Consider the following 25609-nt stretch of genomic DNA (forward strand, 5'->3'; position numbering starts at 1 on the left):
GAGATCGGTCACTGAGGTGTCGACTAATAAAAGATGTTTTTCTGTCCCTGATCACGTCCTTGCATGTCAGTGCAGAGGACTGAGTCTCTGGAGTATAAATAACATGAGGTATTGACTGACACTTACTGCAGAAGGCAGATCCAGAGTCAGCCTTTCTCTGCTGCCATATTCACATGGAAATGTTAAGCTGCTTATTTCCATGTGGCTGCTCTCAGAGGGGAAATGGGACACAGCGTGTGGGGACAGCTCCGTCCTGTCTTTGTCCTGTGAGCTGCAGTTGGACCATTCACTGCCCGACAGCACTGTGACCCTGCACACTCCAAACTCCCGCCAAAAACTTTTCTGTTGATGTGTGCGAGGCCCTGAAGTCCCCAGAGATGTACGTCTCAGAGCCTGGGACACAGACTCTCCGGCTCGTGGACTCGGTGTGGTCAGCTCGCAGGAGGTTTTGCAGCTGTGCGACTGATGAGACCCACAGACCGTGGTCCTGTAACTCAGGCTGGATTCAGGCTCTTGAAAAGCAGTGAATTCGCGTGTCTTGGTTGATGCGGCTGGAAGATGAACGCTGCAGATAACAACTGTCCTCACTGTCCCCGGTTCAGAACCAGCTCGTCTCTGCCTCCGATGGTTGTTTAAAGAGCTGCCACAGGAACATGGATTCCAGCCACAGGTGCTGTCTGACCTGGCCGACAGGTGTGATGGATGCGTGGATGTTTTTATGGGAACTTGTTGTTCGATCTGTGTTTTACCAAAACTCAGCTTCTCCGTGAGTCGTCTTTGTTCCGTCTCCTCGCAGGTCACTTTGTTCCCGTCCACCTACACAATGAGCACAAAGCATTCCTGAGTCTGCTGTGATGAACCGGGCTGTGACCGAGGGCCTGGGCCACAAAGCCGGGGGCGGGTGCTCAGGGTCACCCGGCTCCACGGCAAGAATCAGCGAGCGGCCCCATGACGGCAGCAGCCCCACAGAGGAGCTGGGAAAAGCCTGACCCCTGTGTGGACAACATTCCTGAGACGTGATGGGACCAAACTCAGGGAGCCAACAAAAGACAGTCGTGGCGGGAAAACTCCCCCCCTCCCCCCTGCTTCGGTTGGAGGGAAAGTTTGACTGCGACAGAGACGGAGTTCCACTGACTTCAAAATAAAAGAAGCCACTTAATATAAATCACAACGTAATCAATAATCAATACTTCAGATCTGCTGCTCAGCTCGTTTTCAGGTTATAACATTAATTAGGTTTCATTAATGTTAAAGAGGATTCACTAAGATGAAAACTGTAGGTGTCAGCTGGCTGCTGCCAAGAACCAGAGGAGACACAGACACCACGGGACGGACGGACGGACGGACAGATGGACAGACGATAACGTCCAGAGACGGAGGTCAGGACACCAATAAACTTAACTCAGGGAATGTGACTGGACAAATCACTGAGGTGAGTCCAACAGGAGACACGAGGATCAGACAGGAAACCAGGCATGACCACAGGGACGGGGACAAACACGACAGGGACACAGACTCTGGCTTGACAACAGACAGACTGGCAAAGAGAGATGGGGACAACGAGACTTCTACACACTGAGGGTTACCTGGCAACAGGTGATTCACATTAGGCCGGGACAGACAATCACCAGGTGGGAAGCGAGACAGGAAGTGAAGTAGGAACAGACACACAAAGGCCAGGGCTTCAAAATAAAACAGGAAATGCTGAACAAAACTCAAGAGACCAAAACAAGAGTTCTCCACAGTCCGAACAGTCCACAAAGGACATCAAGGAAAAAGCAGCAGACAGATCTGAACTGAAACACGTTCCATGTGTTTCTGTTGTGTTTATACTCACCTACTGATCACCTCTCTCTGCCTGCCTGTCTCTCTCTCTCTCTCTCTCTCTCTCTCTGTCTCTCTCTCTCTCTGCCTGTCTCTCTGTCTCTCTCTCTCTGTCTCTCTCTCTCTCTGCCTGTCTCTCTGTCTCTCTCTCTGTCTCTCTGCCCATCTTCATGCTTTTGTACTGGAACCTTCCATTTACCTGAGAACAGGTGTGTGTGTTTGTTTTCAGTTGTAAATGACTGAATGTCTCCAAACGTCACAGAGAAGAATGTGAGCGAAGGAGGAACGTGAAAATGGAGGTGTGTGTGTGCGCGTGTGTGTGTGTGTGAGAGAGAGAGAGATCAGAGAGATATTGATCAGGCTCATTAATCACAGATAACAGGAGGTGTGTGTGTGTGTGTGTGTAAACTCTCACCTGGGAAACCAGACTTACACCTGTTTGAGATTACAGAGAACACACACACGCACACACACACACTGTTCTTCACTTCTGAACACTGTGTTTGTGTCACAAATTCAACTGATTTGACATCTGAGAAAGTGCTGTGTGTGTGTGTGTGTGTGAGTGTGAGTGTGTATGGGGGGTAATTTAACACGGCACACTTCCTTTGTCCCAGGGATGAAGGAGCTGAGGACTGTGGGAAAGCTGAGCTACACACACACTGTGGCTGAGCCGCGCCCCCCTCCAGGCTGCAGAAGCCTGACGTCCTGGACATGGCTGTGGGCTTCCTGAGACAGAGGGCCCTGGCCCGCGGGGCCCCCAGCTGCTCCCGGGGCTTCTCCCGGAGTCTGCAGGAGACCCCGCATTACCTGTCGCTCCAGAGACGGAGACGGAGGAAGTCACGCGCTTCGACGTGCTGCAGAGGCACGTGTCGGCCGAGCAGGGCCGACGGACAGCGGCGCGCAAGCGGGCAGGCCAGCGGGCTCCGGCGCGGTGTCCCGGCTCTCTGTGGAGGCCGTGGAGACTGGGACACACGTTTCCTGTGAACACACTGTGTTGGTGCGTCTGTCTGCAGGGAAGGTGTGTGTGTGTGTATACAAAGTCATGGTGAAGTCTGTGTGGATGCCTGAGTTACTGACCGGGTCCTGGAGTCTGAGACCAGAGACTCCATGTCTCTGTCTCTCTGAGGAGCCAGAATCTGCTCCAGAGGCTCAGCACAGCTCAGCTGTCTGTCCTCCTGTATCACTGAACAGAACATCTGTGGAGGACAGGGCTCAGTGTGGACACACTGTGGACACAGTGACTTCAGTCCTCTGGTGTTGTTAAGTCGGTTTGTTTCTTTACTGATCAGCTGATGTGATCTTCTCATTATCTTCTCAGTGCAAACAGGAAGTTTGATACAGGAAGTCATCATTTCCCTCTGAATTAAAGAGTTAACAAATTAAAGGTCAGACACTGATTCATGCCGACAAACATCAGCTGAACCTGAGTCAGGAGTCCAGCTGTGGAGTCCAGCTGTGGAGTCCTGGCCTCCTCTGCTTTGGTTCAGCAGCAGGTTTGATCCCAGAGGCTGGACTGGGACCAGTTTTAATCCAGTTACAGAGGAACCCTAAAGGGGACAGCGCCATCTGGTGGCCTGAGTGAATCCCAGTACTGTGAGTGGAGCAGATGCAGAGCTCCGGTTATATTTTCATCCTCTTCCTTCACTGACTCTACGTTTTTGTTCCCATCTCACATGTAAGAAGTGTAGATGGTGTGTGTGTGTGTGTGTGTGTGTGTTGGGGGGGATTCGAGTCTCAGCACGTTCAGCTTCCTTCATCACAGCCTCAGATCGACTTTGATGTTCCAGTAAAACAACAGAGGGAACAACACACAACACACTCCTGCATGAACATGTCCTGATTACTGCACACACACACAGTCAGACACACACACACACACACACATACTTGTACTTATATCTTTGTGAGGACACTCACTGATGTAATTCATTCCTTAGCCCCTCCCCTTCTGACCTGAACTCTAAGGTCAGGAGGTGAGGGAGTGAGGAGGTGAGGGGGTGAATTATGTCAACGAGTGTCCTCACAAAGATATAAGTACGTGCGTGCGTGCGTGTGCAGCAGCTTCCTCCTGCAGGAACACTCACAGACAGAGATTAGAGGAGGAGACGGACGTTCACAGCTGGACGTCAGACTGGACCAGTCTGTAACGCTGAACAGACCAGTCCAGGTCCAGACTGGTTCAGTCGGGTCTCATGTTATTACAGAGTCCCTCACAGGTCCAACCACTGTCCAGTTCAGGGACCAGGGTTACAGGACAGCGTCAAGTGTCTGAAGGTCTGATCTGATCTTCAACCACTGACAGGACGCGTCACAGGAAGAAGTCTGTGAGACAGAGTACTTCCTGTCTATATGTCCACGACAGACAAGTGGCTCAGAGACCCACTAATACACACTACACTACACACAAGATCAGGTCAAAGCTCGTCCACAGGGTCCAGTCCCGACCCAGTGTCCCTCTGCTCCACTGTCACATGTCCACCATCATACGTGTTGTTCCAGATTTCAGTGTTTTGTGTTAGAAGTGGACACTAAGGGGACTGAGACGGTCCCTGCAGGGACCAAACGTCCTGGGTCTCTGAGTTTCTGGAAAAACATTCGTCAGTTTTATCAAAAGAAAAGTGAAGAGTTTGTGTGTGAGCTCACATCTGCACTCACCTCCAGTCAAACAGAGCAAAGCTGTCAGGCCTGTGGTTCCTGTTCAGGTGAGTCTCAGGTTACAGGTGTAAACAGTCATCAGTGTGTGTTGTGTGATGAGATGTGTGATGAGAGGCTGACAGGAAGGGTGTGTGTCGCTCACGCCTTTCATCTGGAAATACAGGATTTAGGAAGAGGAAACTGCAAACACTCATTTTTACCCGTCCAGGACCTTTGATGTTTCTCAACCCGACAGGTACGAAACGTCCTGCATGCCAGAGACATGTCCTCTCCAAACGTGGTCTGATCCCACACGGCTGCATCACACGTGATTCCATCAAACCAACATTAAAACAACAGGAAATCTGTTTCTCGCTGAGCGACGTCTGACGAACTCAGAGGGTCGGATCTGTTACAGGTACGGGACCTGACGCACTGCGTTGGCTTCTCTTGTTACCTGATGTCCCATCACACACCTGGAGGGGCGGAGTTTCAGCAGGTAAACCCTCAGCTTTTCATCTGCAGCCTCAGTCAGAGTCAGACGCCGAGGAGGAAACGCTGCAGCTGCATCTGAAGGTGAGACAAAGACACAGCTTCAGCCGTTGGACGTGTGTGTGTATGATATATATGACATGTATGTGGACGTACACAGGTGTGTCTGCTGTGGTTACCTGTGTGAGTCCCTGTTGGACGTGGACATGTTGGACGTCTGACATTCCTGTTTTCAGTTTTTAATAATTGCTGCAGTAACAGTTTGTTTTTTCAGTTTCATCATCATCATCATCCTCCTCCTCCTCCTCAGCCTGATTTTCCTGGTATTTCTAAATTTCTGATCCTGGATCAGAAACTGGTCTCACCTGTGGACAGTAAAACCTCAGCAGGCTGATGAAGCTCTGATTGGCTGATTTCTTTTCCCTGTCATATAATGAACGGACAGAAACTGAGTCCGGTCGTTTTAGTATTGATGGTTATTTTCATTATCGATACATCGACTGGTATTTATTGAGGAATCGATCGATCGATCGGGATCAGATCAGAAAAATGAGAATCTACAGAATATCGATTATTTTTTTTTCCCTCTGAAAAACGACTGAAATAATTAATCAGTTATAAAAACTGTTGTTAAATGTCTGCAAAACAACTCACTGATTAATCAACTAATCGTACCAGCTGTGGGTGGAGTCGGCCCGACCCTGGACAGCTGAGTAAAGATCAAACTGTCTCAGCTCATGTCTCTCTCTGTTTTCCTGCCACAGGTCAGCAGGACGCCGGGGGACGGATGATGAACCGTCTCTGGAGTTTTTAGAGCAGTCACAGAATCAGGACTCCTGATCAGGTATCCGTCAGTCCAGATCACATGATGAGCTCCTCCTTCTCTCCTTCAATCATCGAACAGCGTTCTTCTTACCTGAGCTTCAGTCTGTCCCCCTCTGCTGGACTCTGTGAGGACCGTGGTGGTGTCTCTCAGCCCTCAGACTCTCTGTCCGGCTCTGTGCCCTTCTTCCTCTACCCCTCTGGGATGGACCCTGCCGGCCTCGGCCTCTACAAAGGCCCTCTGAGGGGCCCCGGGCTCCTGCCCTACCTGACCCCCTTCCACCACCACGGACACTTCAGCGTCTACGAGTGTCCCTTCGAACCGGCATTCATCCAGAAACGAAACGAGCGGGAGCGTCAGCGGGTGAAGTGTGTGAACCAGGGCTACGCCAAACTGAGAGACCACCTGCCGGGGCAGAGCGCCGACAAACGGCTCAGCAAGGTGGAGACGCTCAGAGCTGCCATCAGGTACATCAAATACCTGCAGGGACTGGTGGAGCTGGAGGACGGGAGAAACAGCGGGACAGAGTCCCCCAGCACCACGTCTCCTGGACCGGACTGTGGAGGAGAGTCTGAGGCGTTCACGTGTTAAACACGCTGTCATCATGTTGTTACAGGTGACAGTACCACAGTCGGCCACAGGGGGCGCTCAGGAGGTTAAATCTGAAGAAGCTAACATCACATCAGTCCAGAACCACAGACCAGAACAGTCGCACCTCGACAGCATCAATCAGCACAAACACACCTGAGAATCCACAGTAAAGCGACTCAGCCCAGGTGTTTGTCCGTGTGCAGATCCTCACGTGTTCCCGTCAGCAGGCGGTGCTGACTGGAACCTCAGCTCAGACCACCTGCACACGCGCTTCAGATCTGACCTGTAAAACCTTTTCTGTCCACAGAGTCTGAATGAGGACAGAGTTTCCTCCGACAGATGTTCGTCCCGATGCTGTCCGACTTTCACCGTATTAATCTGATACGCTCCTAAAATTTAAAGTGTAAATGTAAAAAGACACAATTAAAAAAAACCAGAGGAAAAAGCTCCTGAACCACAGGAACGACCCACAACCACCCAACAATCCAGCAGCAGCACTCGCTTCCTGCAGGTGGTGCTGTGTGTTGTTACCTGGACGGGGCGACGTCGGCCGGTGCTGCTGCAGTAACCTTCCAGGCCTGAAGGTGGCAGCGCTGCAGGGCAGACAGAGAACGGCTCCCCCTGCTGGACAAACTGCAGACTGATTAACGTGAGTCAGAGTTCACATGAAAACGATTGAATTTATTTCACAAATAAAAGTTCACGGATTTTCTTTGTATGACTTTCAGACATTTTCAGACTTTTCAAGGACCTGGAGACACAGATTCAAGGCCTTGATCTTCATCACTTTAAACTGATTTGTAATGAAAAGTTCCAGAAAAAAGCAAAGTCTGTGTGTGATCATTAAATATTGATTTTATTTGAATATTTAATATTGATATTTGATTGTGAGATGAAGCAGAATGAGTTTCCCACCAAACGAAGCGTTAGAAAAATAAAAAGCTTTTTGACTAAAATAACACCAAAGATTCCTCCGTCATTTCTGTTTCTTCCTCCTGATTCTGTGTTTGAGTTTTAAAGTGTGAAGCTCCTCTGATTTTTAATTAGTCACAGAAACACGGAGCAGTTAATTTAACACGGTGTCGTGGATCATCGGGTTTTCGGTGTTTCCTCCTCACGTCACTCACATCAGGTGGAGACTTCCTGTCGGTGCCCCTCCCCCCTCCCCGTGCAGACTGGGATTCAGAGGCTGGTTAGAGGTTTGGTAAATGTCTGTGTTGAACTGAACGTCCTGCATCAGTGACCACAGCAGGACAAACGCAGCTTCCTGTGAGCTGAAACAACCAGAGCGCCGCCTGGAGGCGGCGACACCTGACGACACGCTGACGACACCTGTGAAGGTACGAACCTGATCTGGATCTGGGGCTCAGACACGTCTCAGGTGAACTCAGACTGAGGTGCTGGGACTCCTGCAGGAGAATCTTTCACCTGCTGAGACGTTCAGTTCAACAGAGACGACTGATTAAAGGGACATTTCCTATAATACCACAGTGATGTCCTTCACACTGATCAGAAGCTGAATACTCTAACAGATTGATTAATCAGTGATTAGTGAGTCTGAGCAGTCAGAGGAACATCTTCTACATTAAAGAGAGAAATTCATGCAGGCTCAACACTTCAGCTCCCCCTGCTGTCAGACGCTAACACTCACACTCCTCAGATCTTTGGCTTTGAAACTAAAAGCTTTGGCTGTAAATACAAACACGAAACCCAGCGACGCCACACCTGGATCCTCCACACCGCAGGTCTGGACTGGGCCTGTTAACTGGTGTTAGTTCAGTGTGTTGGGAGAGAGCCCAGCTGCAGTTTGACTGTCAGGTAATCACCAGTTTAACACCTGAGTGCTGTTTCCATCACACACAATAATACGTGGGATTCAGGTGAAACTCAAACAATCACTGATCGATGATCATTGATCACTGATTAATGATCATTGATCACAGATCACCGATCATTGGTCATTGGTCACAGATCACCGATGGTTTGAGTGACTGCACCTGTGGAGAGTGAATCCTGACTGAATGAATCCTGTGGTTTATGACAACATTAGAAAAATAAACTGATTGTGGACGTGGACTCGTTTTCTTTCCTCTGATCAGCTGATCTCTGATTTCTCACTCTGACTCTGGATGGAAACAGCAGCTGGTTTCTACATATGAACGTCCACATGTAAAATGCATGATTACATGAGAGGAACAAACTGAAACTGCAACGAGCTGCAGGCAGATCTGAGCGAAGGCTTTCAGCTCGAACAGGGTTTTTCCTCACAGTGAAGCTACGAGCTAAGCCCTTCAACTCACCATTAACACCTTAATACTTCACCTCACAGAAGAGTTTTTCACTCAGTCACATGAATTTACCCTGAATCTGGTTCAATCAGTCGACTGAATCCAAAACACGAAGCTGCAGAAACGAGGAGACGTGGACTCAGTCTGAGTCTGAGCCACGTGAGACACACTACAGTCAGTGAAGAGTTCAGCAGCTCTCAGTCCACCTGCCGAGTTCATGCTTTTCATGTCCTCAGTATGAGACATGCTGAATTACACGGCCGTTCTCAGGCATCCTGGACGTAGAGCACGGCGAGGCGGCGGTAGACCAGGCTGCGGTGCTGCGGCTGCAGGCAGTAGGCGATGCTCTGCTCCACCTCCTTGCAGCGTCGCAGGAATCGGCAGCGGTCCCGGGCCAGCTCCTCCCAGGGGCCCCGGCGGTCCTCCTCCTCCTCACCACAGCTGGCGAAGAACTCCTCCACGTTATCACAGAAACGAACCTGACAGGAAGAAGAAGAGTGAGTCCTGAGTGCTGCTGGATCACACCTGAGCTGCTCCTCCCACACATTCTTCACAGGTCAGAAAAAAAGAAAAGAACATCAGTGACGTTAAATGTGAAGGTGAACGGACGATGGAAAGAAAAGCTCAGGTCAGATGTACTGTGTGTGTGTGCGTGTGTGTGTGCATGTGTGTGTGTGTGTGTGTGGGGACAGTGTTTGCATCTGAGTTGGATCACACAAGGTCTACATCACAAACGGGCCCCAGGACCAAGACCTGTGAAACATTTCTGTCCAATCCTGCGTTTTCATGTTTTCATCAGCTCTTCAAACTATTTCATTTTTACAGCCTCAGAAACATTTGTCTGAGGATGTCTGTCCTCCGTCCTGCAGAGTTTACTGAGACATCACAGCCCAGACGTGGCTTCACTGACGAGTCCTGCCACTGTCGGACAGTCCTCACTGGAAGGGAACTAAATATTTTACAGGAATTAGTTTCTGGATCCAAACATCACAGAGACAAACAGAACAAAATCTGAGACGGTGCTGAAACCACCTGGACCCAGATCAGAGTCCTGCCACCATCAGACTGAATCTGAACCAGGAACTGTGTCCCAGTGACTCAGTCCCGAATCATGACGGAGAAACTGGTCTGTGTTTCATCATATGATGAGCTGTAGTTAAACGTCCTGCCGTCAAATCAAAACCCCACAGAGGGAGGTGGGCCGTGTTCCAGGCTCAGGACGTGAGGACGTGTCCAACACTGTTGGACAGGTCGTTTCAGTCCTGACTCTGTTACTTCAGGCAGGTGTCGGAGTGTAATCACTGCTCAACGTGTTTTAATGATAAGAGAAAAAACCGAAGCAGCACATTCAGTCAAAGCACCAAACTGCCTGTTCTTTCATTTGAATGTTTTATTTATTCATTCCTGTTTGTCACCTGTGGCTGGTTCCTACTCGCCCGTCCCCTCGGTGCTAACCCTGACTGACTGACTGAGGCTGATGGAGCCAGGACAGAGGGTGTAGTCTGATTAGTGGTTAGAAATCCTGCTTCCTTCAGGACTCAGAGACGGATCAGGCAACACCACAGCCCAAACACCTCTGACTTATGACACAGTCACAAGTTGAAAGATGACTGTCTGTAAACACATGACACACTGATTAATAAATACATCAATAACCCATCGATCAGTCGTTCTCACTGATTTCCAGCCAGGTCCACAGCAGGTTTCAGAGGGGGGCTGGCTCACAGTGGAACCTCCCCTCACTGCTAAAAATAAAAAAATGTCTGTAACGTGACGCTGGTGAGAACGTTTTGAACACGATGATCCAGATCTATGACTGAAAGTGAAACCGTGTCCACAGGTGTCTCCAGGTCCTCAGGGTGGACTACAGCCAAAACAACTTGTTTATTCATCGATTAATACAAAAACTAACCCAGCAGCCAACACTCTGATAACTCATGAATGATTTAAAATCAGTGATAGAGAAATCTGTTCGTGTCTCCGTTTCTTCTCTGCTCTCTATCACAGTAACAGAGAAACAGAAACAGAAACCTACAGTGAGCACAGAGCAGCCAGAGATCAGACACAGGCGCTGATCACATCAAACAACTGACAGAGGACAAGGAGACAAACTGACCTTCTTGGTTGTTCCACAGCTCTGGGTGGAGGAGGAGCTGGAGGAGGTGGAGGGTTCAGAGAAGCCACTGTCCAGCCTCTCGTCTGCCTCTTCCTTCCTGTACTCCGGTGCTTTATGGTGAGGGGAGTGGGGGGGGGTCTGGGAGGCCTTCTTGGCCCTGGCCCTGGGTGCAGCCTCGACTGGCCCTCGAGTCCTGAGCGGAGCCTGGAAGTTAAAGGGGCTGTACGGGTCTGAGGTGCAGCTGAAGGAGCTCCACAGGCGGAGGTTTTCAGCTTCGTCCACCTCACTGGCCGAGTTCGAGTCATCCCAGACATCGGGGCAAGAGGTGGGGGAGAAGGAGGAGAGAGGGAGAGGGGTGAGGTCAGGGGAGGAGGCAGGGGAGGACTGGGTGGAGGACGGTGGCGTGGAGGTGGGGATGGTCCTGGGCAGGGTGCTGCTGGTGTGCAGCTGTGCGGTGAAGTTTTGGGGGTTGTAGGGGTCCAGACTTCGGCACAAAGACCTCCACAGGCGCTCCGCCTCCGAGTCGGCCTCACTGTCTGAGTCTGAGGCTTCATCGTCGTCTTCATCGTCTTCATCGCTCAAATCGGACAAATCAGATGACCCCTCGCTGTCAAAACCATCGTCATCATCACTGGACTCCCTGTCTGATTGGCTGCTGTCGTCGTCACTGCAGGGACAGCCCATGATGAAGGCGATGGCTTTGTTCTGGCACTGGGGGGCGGAGGGCACCGTTGCCTCTGCAGACGCACCCTCCTGAGGAGCGGAGTGTTCTTCCTCCTCCACCTTCCCTGATGTAGGCTCCCCCTCCTCAGGCGACTCCTCCTCCATCTCTGTGTTGACAGGAGCACAGTTTTCAGGCGAATCGCTCTCCGGCTGCTGTCCACTCAGGGCTTTCACCATGTACTGGTGGCACATCTGGAACTGTTCCTCCTCCAGACTGGAGTAACCATTGTCCTGATCAGGGGTCAGAAGTGCCACCTGACCGGAGGCGGCAGCAGCTCCTGAACTGCTCGGGTGGTTGCTGATACTGAGCCGGTGGTCTGCTGCGGACCCGTCTGTGTTCTGGACTGTGTGAAGGCCTCCATTGTCCTCTTTGTGGTCAGCCTGTCCAGTGTTTTCTCCCAGCGTCGATTCCCTGCCGCCGCTCTGGACAAACACATCGGCTGTGTGGGCAGCGGGGGCTTTTGTCTCAGCCTCCAGTTTTTGTGAACAAAGCCGGCCTGTCACCGTCCCCTCCTCAGCCCAGGACAAACCTGACAACAGCCCTTTCTGTGAGCTCTCCTCGCCTCCCCAAAGGCTGCCCCACCACGTCCTGCTTACACTGCTGCCGCTCTTGGTGGTGGAGTTCACGGCCTGGGTCACCCAGTCCTTCCCTGCAGTGGGTTTTACTTCCTGAGATGACACCAAACTCAACAGTACGTGACTGAAAACAGTCCTGGCAGAAGACAAATATCCAATTTGGGTCTGCTGGCAGAGTTTTAAGTCAATTTCTTCAGCGGTCTGAATCCCCATTTCCCGCAGGGAATCAGCGGTCAGCCAGGGCAAAGTGGAGCCGTCACTCCGCTCCAGCAGGCCGGCGGCTCCGTCGTGCTGACACCGCAGGTAGGCCAGGTGTGGAGCCGCGTGCTGCGTGAGCGGCATCATGTCGTCCAGCTGTCTTAAAAACTCTCTTTCTTCGTCAACAAAACTTCTCTTTAAATCTGCACCGATCCACCCGCCTCCTGTATCAGACGGGGCCGGGTTTCGGGATCGACCCGGGAGATATTTCTGCAGAAATGTCAGCGCGGGCCTGGACACCACGGACAACAGGCCCATCCACGAGCTTTCCTGACTCCCGAGCCCGGCAGAGGTGACTCCGTGCCGGGTCGGAGAAGACGAGCTCTGCCCGCCGGATAAATGTTCCTCATCACTCATATTTCTAAACATTTTACTCAACCAAAAAAGTGCAAAATATAAATTATCTTACATTAACTGAAAAACTGGTGACAAGGCGACAGAGCCAGGTCCTCTTCAGTGGTGGGTTAGCTTCAGTTTGACAGCTGTCATACAGAGGAAGGCTACAGCCACAGGTCCCAGTTAACAGGAGCAGTTACAGGCTCTTTTCGTTTAACCACGTCAAGTCTTTCTTGTGAAACACGGTCTTTACGCTGACTGACAGACATACCGATCACCACAGCGAGAGGGAACCCAGGAAATATGGTCCATAAGCCTGGCGCGCTCCGCGGCGTCGACGTTTTGCTGAGAGTGGTGGTTGGACTTCTTCCTTGTGGACAGTTTGGTGGAGACAGAGACGGAGCTGGAGCAGAGAGAAAGGCTGAACACGCTTGAGTCATGATACGAGGACGAATCCAAGTCTGAAGATGAAACAAGAGCCATTCTGTCTGAGTTTAATCTCCGTGAAAAGGCGGCGGCAGCGGCTGGAGGTCTGCGTTCAGCGGCAGCCGGTGGTGCTAGCAGGTTAGCTTAGCAGAGGCAGCTAGCTTGACGGTTAGTTAACCACAGAGCGACGATTAATTCAAAAGATTCGACCCAAAACCACCACCGGTTAGGTCCGTTGTCGTGTTCTAGTTGTTTTTCACCGGTTCCAGTTTCAATTGTTTCTCGGTTTCCCCTTTAAAGTAAAGATTTCACGGCCGCGTCGCTTCCGCCAGTTCAGAGAGATTTCATCAGAAAGTCCAGGGACCGTCTGCGGCGACTCGTCATTCCTGTAACGTGAAGCACGCGGTTAGGGAGCGTCGCAGTGTTACTCAGGCGGAGGCAGCATGTGCCCATATAAAGAAACGGGGTCTGTGCTCCGTGTGCAGGTCTGGTTACATAAAGAGTTCCAGGTCTGCCTGCAGGTCCATGTGCCGCCACGTGTTTATCAGCCTGAGACTCCCACACTGTCCCTGACTCAGACCCAGAGCTGGGTCAGCAGCCTTCAGGAAAATGGGTTAAAATAGTTTGAAGGAGTAAAGTTCGTTCACTACATTTATGGTCCGTGACTTTTTTCAGTTTCACCTTTTCTGCATTACAGATGGAAGGAGACTGGATGGATAACTACACACATATAGAGCTTTGTATATAAAATAACACTAATCACATGTGGTGACCCACACGGGTGGTTAGCAGATACCAGCTCTCCCTAAACATGTAAATTACTTAATGTTTTTCTTTGAACTTTGACAGTTTATTCTTTAATATCATGAAAAAAATCATAAGTTCAGTTTAAGGATTTAGTCCAGTTGACAGTTGTATCACAGGTGTAGAAACACTACCTGTCAAGGTGGATACAGAGCAACTGAAGTGACAGTATTACAGCTGCTCGTGAAAACACATGGTGATCTAAAATAAATCAGTATTTTAGAGGAGGATCACAGTCTCAATAAAGTTTGTTCAGACAAATTTATCAGCAAACATTGTAAAGAGCCTGAACTCAGACTTAGGACTCAATCAATCAATCGATCAACCAACCAACCAACCAACCAACCAACCAACCAATCAACCAACCAACCAACCAACCAACCAAAATGAGTGAAAGTCAACTTAGTTCTCCAGATCTTAGAAAAATCTTGACTCACACACTTTACTCTGAAAAGACACGTATGTTTCCTAAGAAATCTTTCCTGAAAATGCTGCTTATTACTGACACAGTAAGTGTGTTAAAGTTTATTTCTACACAAATGTATATTTGAAATGTACCTTTGGTGTGTTAGTTCAAATAAATCATATCTACACAGTGTGGTGGTTAGTGACATGCTGTAAGTATAAGTGGGATTTAAATAGAGAAAGAGTAAGAACACAAAAAAGAAAAAGACAAAAAGGGATAAACACGAGAAAATGGGAAGAAAGAACTGAAAACAGGAGGAAACGCAACAAACTTTGTTCAATTCAAGTTTATTTTTAGTGCAAACAATACAAAACGTTCCAAAAGGTTCCACATTAATGAGAGTTTGTCTCTACACTGGCATCAGAGTCTGAACGCTGGCTCACACTTTCACTCACTTCAGGACAAATAAAGATCCAGTTCATTCTGAACTTACATTCTCAAACTCACCGACTTCACTGCACGCCACTCTGCCTTCAGGCCATTTCAGCCCCTCAGCTGCAGCTCAGTCTCATCACTTCAGCTTTCTACCAAACTCCATTTAAAAAACGAGAGTTTAACCAGACTTTGAAAGACCTGGGCTGGGTTAGTTAGGAGTCTGGCTGTGGTCTTCATTTGACTGCGTCCTTTTGAGTATTAAAAATCACTTTACTAATAATATTAGTAAATATATCGGTGTGTCTTTTTACTGAAGTACTTAATTAGTCCAAAATGGTTTGGGCCCAAACAGCCACCGTAGCAGCTGTACAGATGTTAGCTGTAACGCAGTGTCTGCACCAGGAGCCGCACAATGAGCAGCACGTTACCACATGCCAAAAACACGTGATCATACAACGACTGCGAGAGTTTAACGAGTCGCGCTCAGTCACGTTTCACCCACGGGACTCACCGCAGGACACGCTGAGTGTCCCTCTGTGTCAGGGTGTGTTCAGGTACAGCGCTGAGTGTAAGACACAATCACTGTACTTGTGCTTCTGATCAAACCTCGTGGTTACAGCCTCAGCTGCAGCTAATGGACAATGACAAGGAGCGTTAGGGTCAAAGGTCAAGACAACTTCATTTAAAATGTCTCAGGTTTGACTCAGGTCTTAACTTCCTGGTTCCAGAGACGTGAACAGAGCAGATCACCTCAGTCTGTCTCATCCACAGCTCAGACACAACCTGCAGACACAACCTGCAGACAGTCCTCCAGCTGCTGCTCCAGCTCCTCCTCCAGCTGCTCCTCCAGCTGCTGCTCCAGCTGCTCCTCCAGCTCCTCCTCCAGCTGTTCCTCCAGCTCCTCCTCCAGCTGCTGCTCCAGCTGCTGCTCCAGCTCCTCCTCACACTCACTGCAGCGCCCATCATCACAAACAGACTCACAAAACTTTCCCACAAACACAGAAAATCACAGGCAGAGACTGAAATGAGGGAGAAATCCCAGCATCAGGATTTACTCTCAGACTTTCACAAGCTCCAGAATCAAAATCCACATCCACGCTCCAAAAACTATCCTCCGGTCAGACGACCTGAATCTGAACCTGAACAAACACTCTCTTACTTTGTGCTGAAATTACAACCGAGACTTAAGGTGACTGACTAACTTTATTCTCCGGACACAGAAACCTGCAGAAAACGTCACTGGAATTCCTTCATGCAGCTTTCCAGGCCTGGAAACATCCTGGAAGATGTGCACACTTGTTTTCCATCTACCTTCCTGCAGGAAGATGAAAACAGACACTAAAAAAAAGAAAAAAAAGTCTCTTCATTTACAGTAAAACTGTGTAAAGTCTTCTTCATGGTCCCTGCAGATAAGCGTCTTCTCCACCTTCATCTACAATCAGTGTGCATTTCCCAGCATGCCTCTGTGCGTGCTGACTGCACAGTCTGACGATCTTCATTCACGTCTGAGCAGCTATTTAAAACATTCAGCAGTCAGAATCCAGACTCCAGTCTGAGCCGCATCAGAACCAGCAGGACAGACGATGTGGAGACCAGCTTCTGTCCTCTCTGTCTGAGTCCACAGAGGTCTTCATCAAGTCGAGATGTTATTCCTTCACTTGTCTTTAAGGGACGAGCGTATGGGCTAAAAGCCCTGAGCAGCAGGTCCCAGGCTCAGCTCCCAGACACGTCAGTGGCTGCGTGCTGTCGGAGCGCGGTGAAGCTAACACTCCCTGTTCTGATTAAAGTTCACGTGTTTGGGTTAATTTTAGAAAAACTAGTTGGTTATTGTAACTCACTAACTTTAGTCCTGTCGTCACAGGAGCAGGATCTGAAATGATGAAGTTCACGTGATCGTGTCAGACAGTAAATCTGCCTCGTTCACCAAACTCTGCTGAAAAATGCTTTAAATTATTCTTTTTTAAATCAATAAATTACAAATAAACGTCCCGGTTTTACTGCGTCATCCTCAGTAAGTGACCTTTCACCTTAAACTCCCTCACACACGGAGGGAGGACCAGCAGCACAGCTTTTACTTTGAAAGGATTTTCCCTTTTTCTTCTGTCCTCCTTGTGAGAGGAACCGCTTCTCTTCTTCTCTTCCTTTAAAACAGTCGGTTTCCTGTCTGTCAGTGGGCGGAGTCAGAGCCGGCGGCACCCAGCTGGTGCCAGTCCACCCAGTGCTGACCTGGGACCAGCTTCTTCAGGGGGATGAAGGTCTCTGCCAGCAGGGTGTTCTCCCAGAATGCCCCCTCACCCAGAACCCGCAGGTGGATCACCCTCTGGTCCAGGTCCCCCTGAGGGATCCGCTCATACACCAGCTGCAGGTTGGGGTTGTGGGGTGCAGAGGGGGTCGGGGGGTGGGACAGAAGACGACAGAAACAATGAGGACAGAAATAATAATAATTATTATTATTCTAACATCACTGAATCTGAATCAGACTCAGAGCTGAAGACCTGACACCTGGTGCTGCTCAACATCTGGTCTGAGGTCCTGGTTCAAGCCAGGACCCCGTCACAGACACCCTGACACCTCAGAGTCCAGGACTGTCTCTGGTGCATTCGATGACCTGGACTCTGACATAGAGCAGCAGCTGTGGACCTGAGCTGTCTTTCAGTTCAACAGATGTTTCATTTTAACAGCCAATCAGAGAGCAGGACTGTGCGTCTGTACCATCTCGTTGTAGGTGGGGTTACAGGTGCGTCGCGCAGCCTTGGTCTTCCTCTTGCTGGTCTTCTGAGGGTCCGGGAGGAGGTAGAGCTTCACGTATGGGTCGGGGTCTGTCCCATCCTGCAGGGGCTGCTGCACACACACCCACACACGCACGCACGCACACACACACACACACACACACACTCAGCTGGGATCACAACAACCAATCAAAACAGCTCAACAAGAACATGTGACTCTGTAAAAGCAGCTGATTAGTTTGAGAAAACAAGAAAACAATAAACAGCCAACACACACACACACACACACACGCACACACGCACACACGCACGCATGCACACACACACACACACGCACGCACACACACACACGCACACACAGACTGACCAGGCCTCGTATGTGCATGACCATGATGAAGAGTTTGTCCTTCTTGTAGGAGATGGACAGTTTGACTTCACCGAGCTCTGTCCCTGAAGCTGGAGACCACGAGATCTCTGCAACACACACACACACACACACACACACACACATATATACAGATACACACACACAGACACACACACACACATATACAGATACACACACACACACACATTGATGGACAGCAGGTTGGTGAGTTTATCTGTAGCAGACTGAACATTGATCATCACTGACAACATGAGTGTGCGTGTGCGTGTGTATCTGTGTGTGTGTGTGCGTGTGTGTATCTGTGTGTGTGTGTACCTGCTGGTTTGCTGGTTGTTGTCCCCGGCCTTTCGTCTCTGGGGAGTGGGTGGAAAAAAGTGTAGACCAGGTCACACTGTAACACACACACACACACACACACACACACACACACACACATTACTTGCTGTACTCAGCACAGACAGGATTCCTCTGGGTCCTCACGCTGTCTCTGTAACGTCTGTCCTCAGTGAGGATTTGCTCTGATGGACCTGAGGACGTTCACAGTGTGTTTCTGAAGCCTGATCTGAGCCTGATTCACGGTTCAGAAGCTGGAATCAGCCAATGTTTGCATCTTTACTTAAAAACGGTTCCAGCAGAGCGCCGCCGAATCAGACGCTTCTCAGCTCGAGGACAACAGACTGTCCTGAGGACAGAGACCGGATTCATTCATAGTCCTCAGAGACGTGATTCCTGTCCACGTTCCACTGCTGCTGAAGACAAATCTGAATTCAAAGCTCTGATCTGATTGTTTAAAGACAGGAAGCAAACTGAGAAGTTTTACTTTGAAGTGCATCATTTAAATATCAGTACAAATGAATCCAAACTTTATTTAATTTCAGTTTTAAATGTTTGAATTTACTCATAAATCCTAATGAAAAAGTCTCTGATTATCTGAGGCTTTTATTCTGAAAGCTGCCGTGGCGTTTCCTGCTGCTGGTGTCACTGACCTGCTCAGGTTTTTTATTCACTGATCGATCGATCAGCTGATCATTAGAGAAAACCCATGGACTGTCTGTTCATTACTCAGGTCCAGGTCTTAAAACCAGATCTGACACAGAGTCGCTCTACGAGACCAGGACGGACAACCTGATTCGTTCAGTGATAGCGACCGGGGTCAGCAGGGGTCAGAGGTCAGGCTGTGACTGACCTGGGCCACCTCTAGGCCGGCGTGGATCAGGTGCCAGACATAACCGTTCAGCTCGTCCTTCCTCCTGTCGGCCATCGCCTCACCTCGGGACCGACCAATCACAAAACGGCTCGGGAAACTGTGGGTGGGGCAAAAAGGAGACCATGTGAGAGACATTACAGTCCTGTATGTGTGTGTGTGTACCTGTGTGTGTGTGTGTGTCTCTGTGTGTGTGTGTGTGTCTGTGTGTGTACCTGTGTGTGTGTGTCTGTGTGTGTACCTGTGTGTGTGTGTCTGTGTGTGTACCTGTGTGTGTGTGTACCTGTGTGTGTGTGTGTACCTGTGTGTGTACCTGTGTGTGTATCTGTGTGTGTGTGTGTGTACCTGTGTGTGTGTGTGTATGTGTGTGTGTGTACCTGTGTGTGTACCTGTGTGTGTGTGTACCTGTGTGTGTGTGTACCTGTGTGTGTGTGTGTGTGTGTGTGTACCTGTGTGTGTGTGTGTCTCTGTGTGTGTGTGTGTGTACCTGTGTGTGTGTGTACCTGTGTGTACCTGTGTGTGTGTGTGTGTGTGTGTGTGTGTACCTGTGTGTGTGTGTGTGTGTGTACCTGTGTGTGTGTGTGTGTGTACCTGTGTGTGTCTGTGTGTGTACCTGTGTGTGTGTGTGTCTGTGTGTGTGTGTGTACCTGTGTGTGTATCTGTGTGTGTGTGTGTACCTGTGTGTGTGTGTGTATGTGTACCTGTGTGTGTACCTGTGTGTGTGTGTGTACCTGTGTGTGTGTGTGTGTGTGTACCTGTGTGTGTGTGTGTGTGTGTACCTGTGTGTGTGTGTGTGTGTGTACCTGTGTGTGTGTGTGTACCTGTGTGTGTACCTGTGTGTGTGTGTGTACCTGTGTGTGTGTGTGTGTGTGTACCTGTGTGTGTGTGTGTGTACCTGTGTGTGTGTGTGTGTGTGTACCTGTGTGTGTGTGTGTGTACCTGTGTGTACCTGTGTGTGTGTGTGTGTGTACCTGTGTGTGTACCTGTGTGTGTGTGTGTACCTGTGTGTGTGTGTGTGTGTACCTGTGTGTGTGTGTGTGTGTGTGTGTGTGTGTGTGTGTACCTGTGTGTGTCTGTGTGTGTGTGTGTGTGTGTACCTGGGCAGTCTGGATGAGGGGAAGATGAGTCTCAGTTTACTGTGAAGTTCATGAAACTCTTCAAACGTCCTCTGAACCAGCTGAACTTCCTGCTGACCTTCACGCTCCACCTTCACCACAAAGGCCTGAAAAACACACGCACGCACACACACACACACACACACATCGGTATGATGTCACCCTTTCACAGCCTCCTGAGTGTGGGCTTGCAGCTGGACTCACGTAGGCCTTGGCGGTGCGGATGTGTCTGCAGATGTACAGGCTCCTGATGAGGCCGTCGCTCTTCGCCGTGTGAACTCTGGGAGCGAACGACAGCGTGGGACGGTCCTCCGTCGAGGCGAACTTCATCTGAGCCAGATTGTGGATGAAGAAGTTGAGTTTGGTGGCGACGCTGCCCAGACTGGACTCGATCAACCTGCGCAGGTCGCAGAGGGAGGAGGGTTAAAGGAGCAGCCCGCCGATTTACCGTCTGCACACCTGAGACTTTTCCCTCAGTCTGTCCGTCTGTGGACATTCTCCTGAGTCTGGAGTGTCCAAAGGCTCACACACACCTGGGCTGACAGGTTTCCTTGACTTTAAAACAGTTTTCATGACCCGACACGTGTGGACACATGTTCATATAATACATGAACATGCAGAGTGTCTGAGGCCAGACTGTGGGAAACAGGCTATATTCCAATATCTTTTATTGATTATAAGTGGAAGTGTGTGATAATGTATCATTATCATTTTATAAACTTCTGTGTGTGTGTGTGTGTGTGTGTGTGTGTGTGTGTGTGTGTGTGTGTGTGTGTGTGTACCTGGTGAAGTACATGGTGGCATCAGCCTCAGACTCGTGAGGTCTCAGAGCATCATAGACGTACTTCAGATCCTCCAGATCAGAGAGTTCAGGAATCCCACAGGACAACATCTGCACACAGATACACACAGACACACACACACACACACACACACACACACAGACACACACAGACACACAGACACACAGACACACAGACACACACACACACACACACACACACACACACACACACACACACACACACTTTAATGTAAATGAATGCAGTTTAAATCACAGGCTCAAACACGGAGCTGAGAAAAACCTGCAGCATCACTGTGATGTGACAGGTGTCACCATAATCAAAGATGACTGACCTCAGCTTTTCCTGATTGATTACTGATATTGATCAGTCCACAGAGGATTTTCTGATCAGTCAGTTAATGAGAGAATTGTTTGGTCACAGTTTCACCGCTGAGCTTCAGCTCTGTGAAAAGCTGCCACCAGTGAACGTGTAACCAGTTATCGATCAGCTGATTCCTGCTGATCAATTCACTGAAAGGTCCTCATAGCTCAGGAAAGACCAACAGCAGTGTGCCAGTGTGTGTGTGTGTGTGTGCTGTACCCACCAGGCCCAGCAGGTTGAGGAACAGGTGTGTGTGTTTCCTGATCAGATTGTAGGCCTCGCAGCACAGATCCACGAAGTCGTGGAAGCGACTGGACGGTTTGTCTCCTCCGTTGATGACGTACGCCATGTCGGAGGTGAAGACGAAGGGGGCTCGGTCCCTGCATGTCACATGACCCACACCGTGGTTTAAGTGATCCAGACTAAAAGGATTTAATTGGGCTAAAATGATCCAGCTAACCATGAACACGGGTGCGGCACTCACCGTTTGATGTTTCCGAACATCTGTGCGTGTCCCAGGAACTTTCCGAAGTCGATGTGGAACATGTGGCCGCTGGTCTTCAGCATGATGTTGTCGTTGTGGCGGTCACAGATTCCCAGGATGTAAGTCGCCACGCAGCAGCCGGCGCACGAGTAGATGAAGTTCTCCACCGCCTGCACACATGGAGCCAACCATCACACTCAGTGACACGTGCAGAGGTCAGAGGTCCTGTCTGAGTCTGTACAGGTGTGTGTACAGGTGTGTGCCTGACCTTGTCGTACTGCTCGTCAGTGGGGTTGTGTTTCAGCAGCCAGTCGGCCAGCGTTCGGTCTTTGAACGATCCAGTGACTCCATGTTCCACCTGGATCTTCCTCAGTGTGTCAGCTTGAGGAATCATCTCCACCATACCTGAGAACAGGAAATAACACACCTGTCAATCACACCTGAGAACAGGTGACACACACACAGGTAAAAGCCCCTGCCCTCGTGTTATACACCTGTCTTCCTGTCGTATCACCTGGAGTGACCTCACCTCGTCCTCTGCCAGTGGAGAAGCATTTGAAGATGACCATCCTCATGTCCAAACCCTCCTGGATCCAGATCTTGTTCATGATGCGGATCATCTGCAGAGTCAGCATGTCCTGCCGCAGGTCGTCTCCTGACTGTACAGAGACAGAGGTCAGAGGTCAACGTGGACAAATGTCTGAACACATGCAGTTTTAAAACTCAGATGTTACCTTGAAGATGACGTTGACGTTGTCTCCCAGGGGGTCAAAGTTTTGGAAGGACAGTTTGAGAGGGACAGCGTTGGAGTTGAAGAAGGAACAGGACTGTGAATGACAGAGAACAGGAGAACTCAGCTGTGGGGTGGGGGGGGGGGGGGGGCGTAAACAGCCTCAGAAACAAATCATTCAAGCAGCAGAGCTCCTCACTGATCCTGCTGAGGAACACATTTTTAAGATTTTATCATCACTGGACAAGATGCCTGACTGAGCCTGGCTGGGCCTGACTGAACCTGGCTGAACCTGGCTGAGCCTGGCTGAACCTGGCTGAACCTGGCTGAGCCTGGCTGAACCTGGCTGAGCCTGGATGAGCCTGGCTGAGCCTGGCTGGGCCTGGCTGGGCCTGGCTGGGCCTGGCTGGGCCTGGCTGAACCTGGCTGAGCTTGACTGAATCTGGCTGAGCCTGACTGAACCTGGCTGAGCCTGACTGAACCTGGCTGAGCCTGACTGGGCCTGACTGAACCTGGCTGAGCTTGACTTGGCCTGACTGAACCTGGCTGAGCCTGACTGAGCCTGACTGAGCCTGACTGAACCTGGCTGAACCTGGCTGAGCTTGGCTGAGCCTGACTCAGACTGAGAAGCTACCTCTACAGCTGAAGATGTCACCTGATCTCCTTCCTGCTCTAAAGACTCTAATGACCTCCTGACCTTTCCTCTAGCGCCACCCACAGGATGAATGAATGGACACACAGCTGTGAGTAAGAGCAGTCAGCAGGTGTGTGTGTGTGTGTTTCCAGGTGTGTGTATGTGTTCCCAGGTGTGTGTGTGTGTTCCCAGGTGTGTGTGTGTTCTGTACCTGGATGTTGATTCCGGTGACGAGCAGCGCCGGGTTCAGAGGAAGTCTACAGCTGCTGTTCATGGAGAAGAACTGCTTCATCTCCTCCAGACCTTCTCTGAGGACAGACTGCAACACGCAAACTGTTAGTTCAGCTGAGGAGAGTCACACGATGAACATGAAGACATGAATCCGTCTTCATGATCTGCTGTCCTGTGTCAGATTTCATCAGGAACCCCCTCCCACCGGTCAGGGATGGTTCTATGATCTGAGGTTCTCTCAGAGCTGACAGAACCTTCAGTAAATGATCATCTGTGTAACTGTTTGTCTTCATCATAAATATTTGGCTTAAAATCATTTAACAGTTTCTTTTTCCAAACTTTTCCAGGACAGATGAAAATCCTGGATTTATGACATCATCAATAAAACCTTTCCCCAGGACTACACCTAACTTTCCAGGACCGTTAACTCATCATGTAAATATCCAGGTGTGTCCGTGTCCTCCCACCTGTCTGCTGGACGGTGCAGCGTCTCGCACTTTCTGAGCCACCTTGGTGAGGATGGAGACGAGCCAGCACTGACGGTCAAATTCGTCCCGGAGACCTCGTCCGACGCAGCAGAGCAGAGCAGCCAGAAGGTGCTGATACCGAGCGCTGAACTGACTGTCCTGCAGGTTGTCCTTCAGCAGCCTGAGAGACAGAGACAGACACAGGACGGCACTTAACCTAACTACCCCAGGTTCTGGTCTGAACCTGTCCTGCAGGTTGTCCTTCAGTAGCCTGAGAGACAGATCCTGGTCTCTGTCTCTGCAGCAGGCACCAGGCTCAGATGTTTGCTCAGGATAAAGAAAAGGACTGAGACGTCTGAAAGCAGGACGTTAAACATGGTTCCTCAAACGTCCAAACCTGAAAAGACAAGAGAGACAACCTGAAAACCCTCTGACAGTAACTCTCACCAGAAGAGGTAGTGAGCGATGCGAATGTCCCCGATGGCTCTCCGTAGGAGGAATCGAACCAGAGAGCTGTCCAGGTAACACTCGTACTTCAGAGCCTGAGACAGAGACAGAGACAGAGACAGGATCAGTTCTGTAACAGAGACAAGTCCAGTCAGTTTCTGCTTGGCTGTATTCTTATGTGGAACAGGTGAACACCTGCACTGTGGCGTCGAAATTCAGGATTATGACCTTTGACCTTTAATTAACGAGGGAACATCCTGGAAAAAGTGTAAAACACGTATGAACGTGTGGAGGACAGACTGGGGCTCATCAGCCAATCAGAACAGAGGACGTTTTACAGGTAACAGGTAACATTACAACAGGAGCAGGTGAGAGAACAGGGAGGCTGAAACACCTGCCTCTGATCTGCACCTGCTGCAGGTGTTCACACTGTCCTCAGGTTACCTGGACCAGCTGAGGCAGGAAGTCCAGCAGCTCTGGGTCTGAGATGGAATCCATCCACTGGACGGCCGTCCTCCTCAGCTCCTGGTCCGGGAACCTGAAACACACGATGACATCACTCAGGTGCTCAGATCTTCAGACAGACAGGCGAGTCTCAGTGAGCAGGGACGTACGAGGCGTGGAGGAGTCCCAGGGCGTCCAGGTGACCCAGGCAGGCCCACTGTCTCAGCAGGGCGTAGATGTCAGGCAGACAGGCCCACTCCCAACAGGGGGCGCTGGCCAGAACCAGAGGCAGAGCGGCACTCTCAGACTGACAGAAAGCCTTCTTCTCCCACAGCAGCCGCTTGTCCTCTGCCGTCAACCTGCACAGGTACGCTGCATTATGTCAGTGAGTGTCCTCAGAGTGGACCCAAGTCCTCACACTCTAGTAAGACAGGAATGTGTGTGATATTGAGTGTCTCTGACCAGAAGAAGGCCTTCTTGTGCAGGACGTCCTGTAGCTGGATCTGACTGATGGTGTCCAGTCTGGAGAAGTCGTACTGAGGACAGAAGTCTGCTGGAGGAGGAGTACTGAAGCGAACCTCGAATGAGGAGGTGGGGAAGTCCACCTGGGACAAAAAGGCAGAGAGGCGGAGAGACACCAGTCAGAGGGACGCAGAGACATTCTGGCTCGTCAACCTGTAGAATGAGTTTACCTGGAGAGTAACCACCTGTCTGAACTCAGACTGTCAGCAGTTCACTGTGAGCTCCAGCAGAGGGCGCTCTGAGATCCCACTACCAGTCTGAGAGCTGGTTTCTCTGAACTGGTGGAGTTTTACACAGAATCTGAACAAGCTGT

General features: G+C 50.1%; 3 protein-coding genes and 1 pseudogene across 6 annotated transcripts in view; 2 read left to right on the forward strand and 2 right to left on the reverse strand.

The window, feature by feature from the left end:
* Positions 1-377: 377 nt before the first annotated feature.
* On the forward strand, positions 378-5793 carry LOC121179515 (annotated as a pseudogene).
* Positions 4707-7182, forward strand: LOC121178800 (achaete-scute homolog 5-like). Of its 2 annotated transcripts, XR_005893827.1 has the most exons (3): positions 4707-5037; positions 5718-7016; positions 7096-7182. XR_005893827.1 is itself a non-coding variant. In XM_041033167.1 (2 exons), the coding sequence occupies exon 2, from the start codon at positions 5819-5821 to the stop codon at positions 6365-6367; it is 549 nt and encodes a 182-aa protein (XP_040889101.1). In that variant the 5' UTR covers positions 4707-5037; positions 5718-5818; the 3' UTR covers positions 6368-7085. The 2 variants fall into 2 exon arrangements, 1 of the variants encoding a protein (XP_040889101.1); XM_041033167.1 differs by lacking the exon at positions 7096-7182 and having other exon boundaries at positions 5718-7085.
* A 22-nt stretch (positions 7183-7204) lies between these two features.
* On the reverse strand, positions 7205-13474 carry LOC121178798 (protein phosphatase 1 regulatory subunit 15B-like). The gene is made up of 2 exons (XM_041033165.1): positions 10772-13474; positions 7205-9134 (listed from the first exon to the last, which is right to left on the reverse strand). The coding sequence occupies exons 1-2, from the start codon at positions 12695-12697 to the stop codon at positions 8922-8924; spliced, it is 2139 nt and encodes a 712-aa protein (XP_040889099.1). The 5' UTR covers positions 12698-13474; the 3' UTR covers positions 7205-8921.
* A 1157-nt stretch (positions 13475-14631) lies between these two features.
* Positions 14632-25609, reverse strand: part of pik3c2b (phosphatidylinositol-4-phosphate 3-kinase, catalytic subunit type 2 beta) — a 28583-nt gene continuing 17605 nt past the window's right edge. For 2 of the 3 annotated variants that reach the window (XM_041034051.1, XM_041034050.1), the window contains exons 16-34: positions 25237-25379; positions 24945-25133; positions 24775-24868; positions 24331-24425; positions 23884-24064; positions 23397-23504; positions 22556-22648; positions 22336-22480; positions 22090-22226; positions 21822-21991; positions 21561-21717; positions 20954-21063; positions 20376-20568; positions 20154-20278; positions 19039-19156; positions 18168-18243; positions 17832-17938; positions 17448-17576; positions 14632-17094 (exon numbers count right to left, since the gene is read on the reverse strand). In XM_041034051.1, coding sequence (XP_040889985.1) covers positions 16903-17094; positions 17448-17576; positions 17832-17938; positions 18168-18243; positions 19039-19156; positions 20154-20278; positions 20376-20568; positions 20954-21063; positions 21561-21717; positions 21822-21991; positions 22090-22226; positions 22336-22480; positions 22556-22648; positions 23397-23504; positions 23884-24064; positions 24331-24425; positions 24775-24868; positions 24945-25133; positions 25237-25379 — 2562 coding nt within the window. In that variant the 3' untranslated portion in view covers positions 14632-16902. The remainder of the gene's footprint in view (positions 17095-17447; positions 17577-17831; positions 17939-18167; positions 18244-19038; positions 19157-20153; positions 20279-20375; positions 20569-20953; positions 21064-21560; positions 21718-21821; positions 21992-22089; positions 22227-22335; positions 22481-22555; positions 22649-23396; positions 23505-23883; positions 24065-24330; positions 24426-24774; positions 24869-24944; positions 25134-25236; positions 25380-25609) is intronic. The other variant, XM_041034052.1, reaches the window with a different exon arrangement.

This window comes from Toxotes jaculatrix, chromosome 3 (assembly GCF_017976425.1).
Source record: "Toxotes jaculatrix isolate fToxJac2 chromosome 3, fToxJac2.pri, whole genome shotgun sequence".
NCBI lineage: Eukaryota > Metazoa > Chordata > Actinopteri > Toxotidae > Toxotes > Toxotes jaculatrix.

What these genes read in the sequence shown, in the direction of transcription:
- LOC121178800 (XM_041033167.1), top strand. Translation starts at nt 5,819, where the DNA reads ATGATGAGCTCCTCCTTCTCTCCTTCAATCATCGAACAGCGTTCTTCT.
- LOC121178798 (XM_041033165.1), bottom strand. Translation starts at nt 12,697, where the DNA reads ATGTTTAGAAATATGAGTGATGAGGAACATTTATCCGGCGGGCAGAGC. An exon ending in GCTGTGGAACAACCAAGAAG is followed by an intron (nt 9,135 to 10,771) that starts GTCAGTTTGTCT and finishes TCTTCCTGTCAG; the next exon opens with GTTCGTTTCTGTGATAACGT.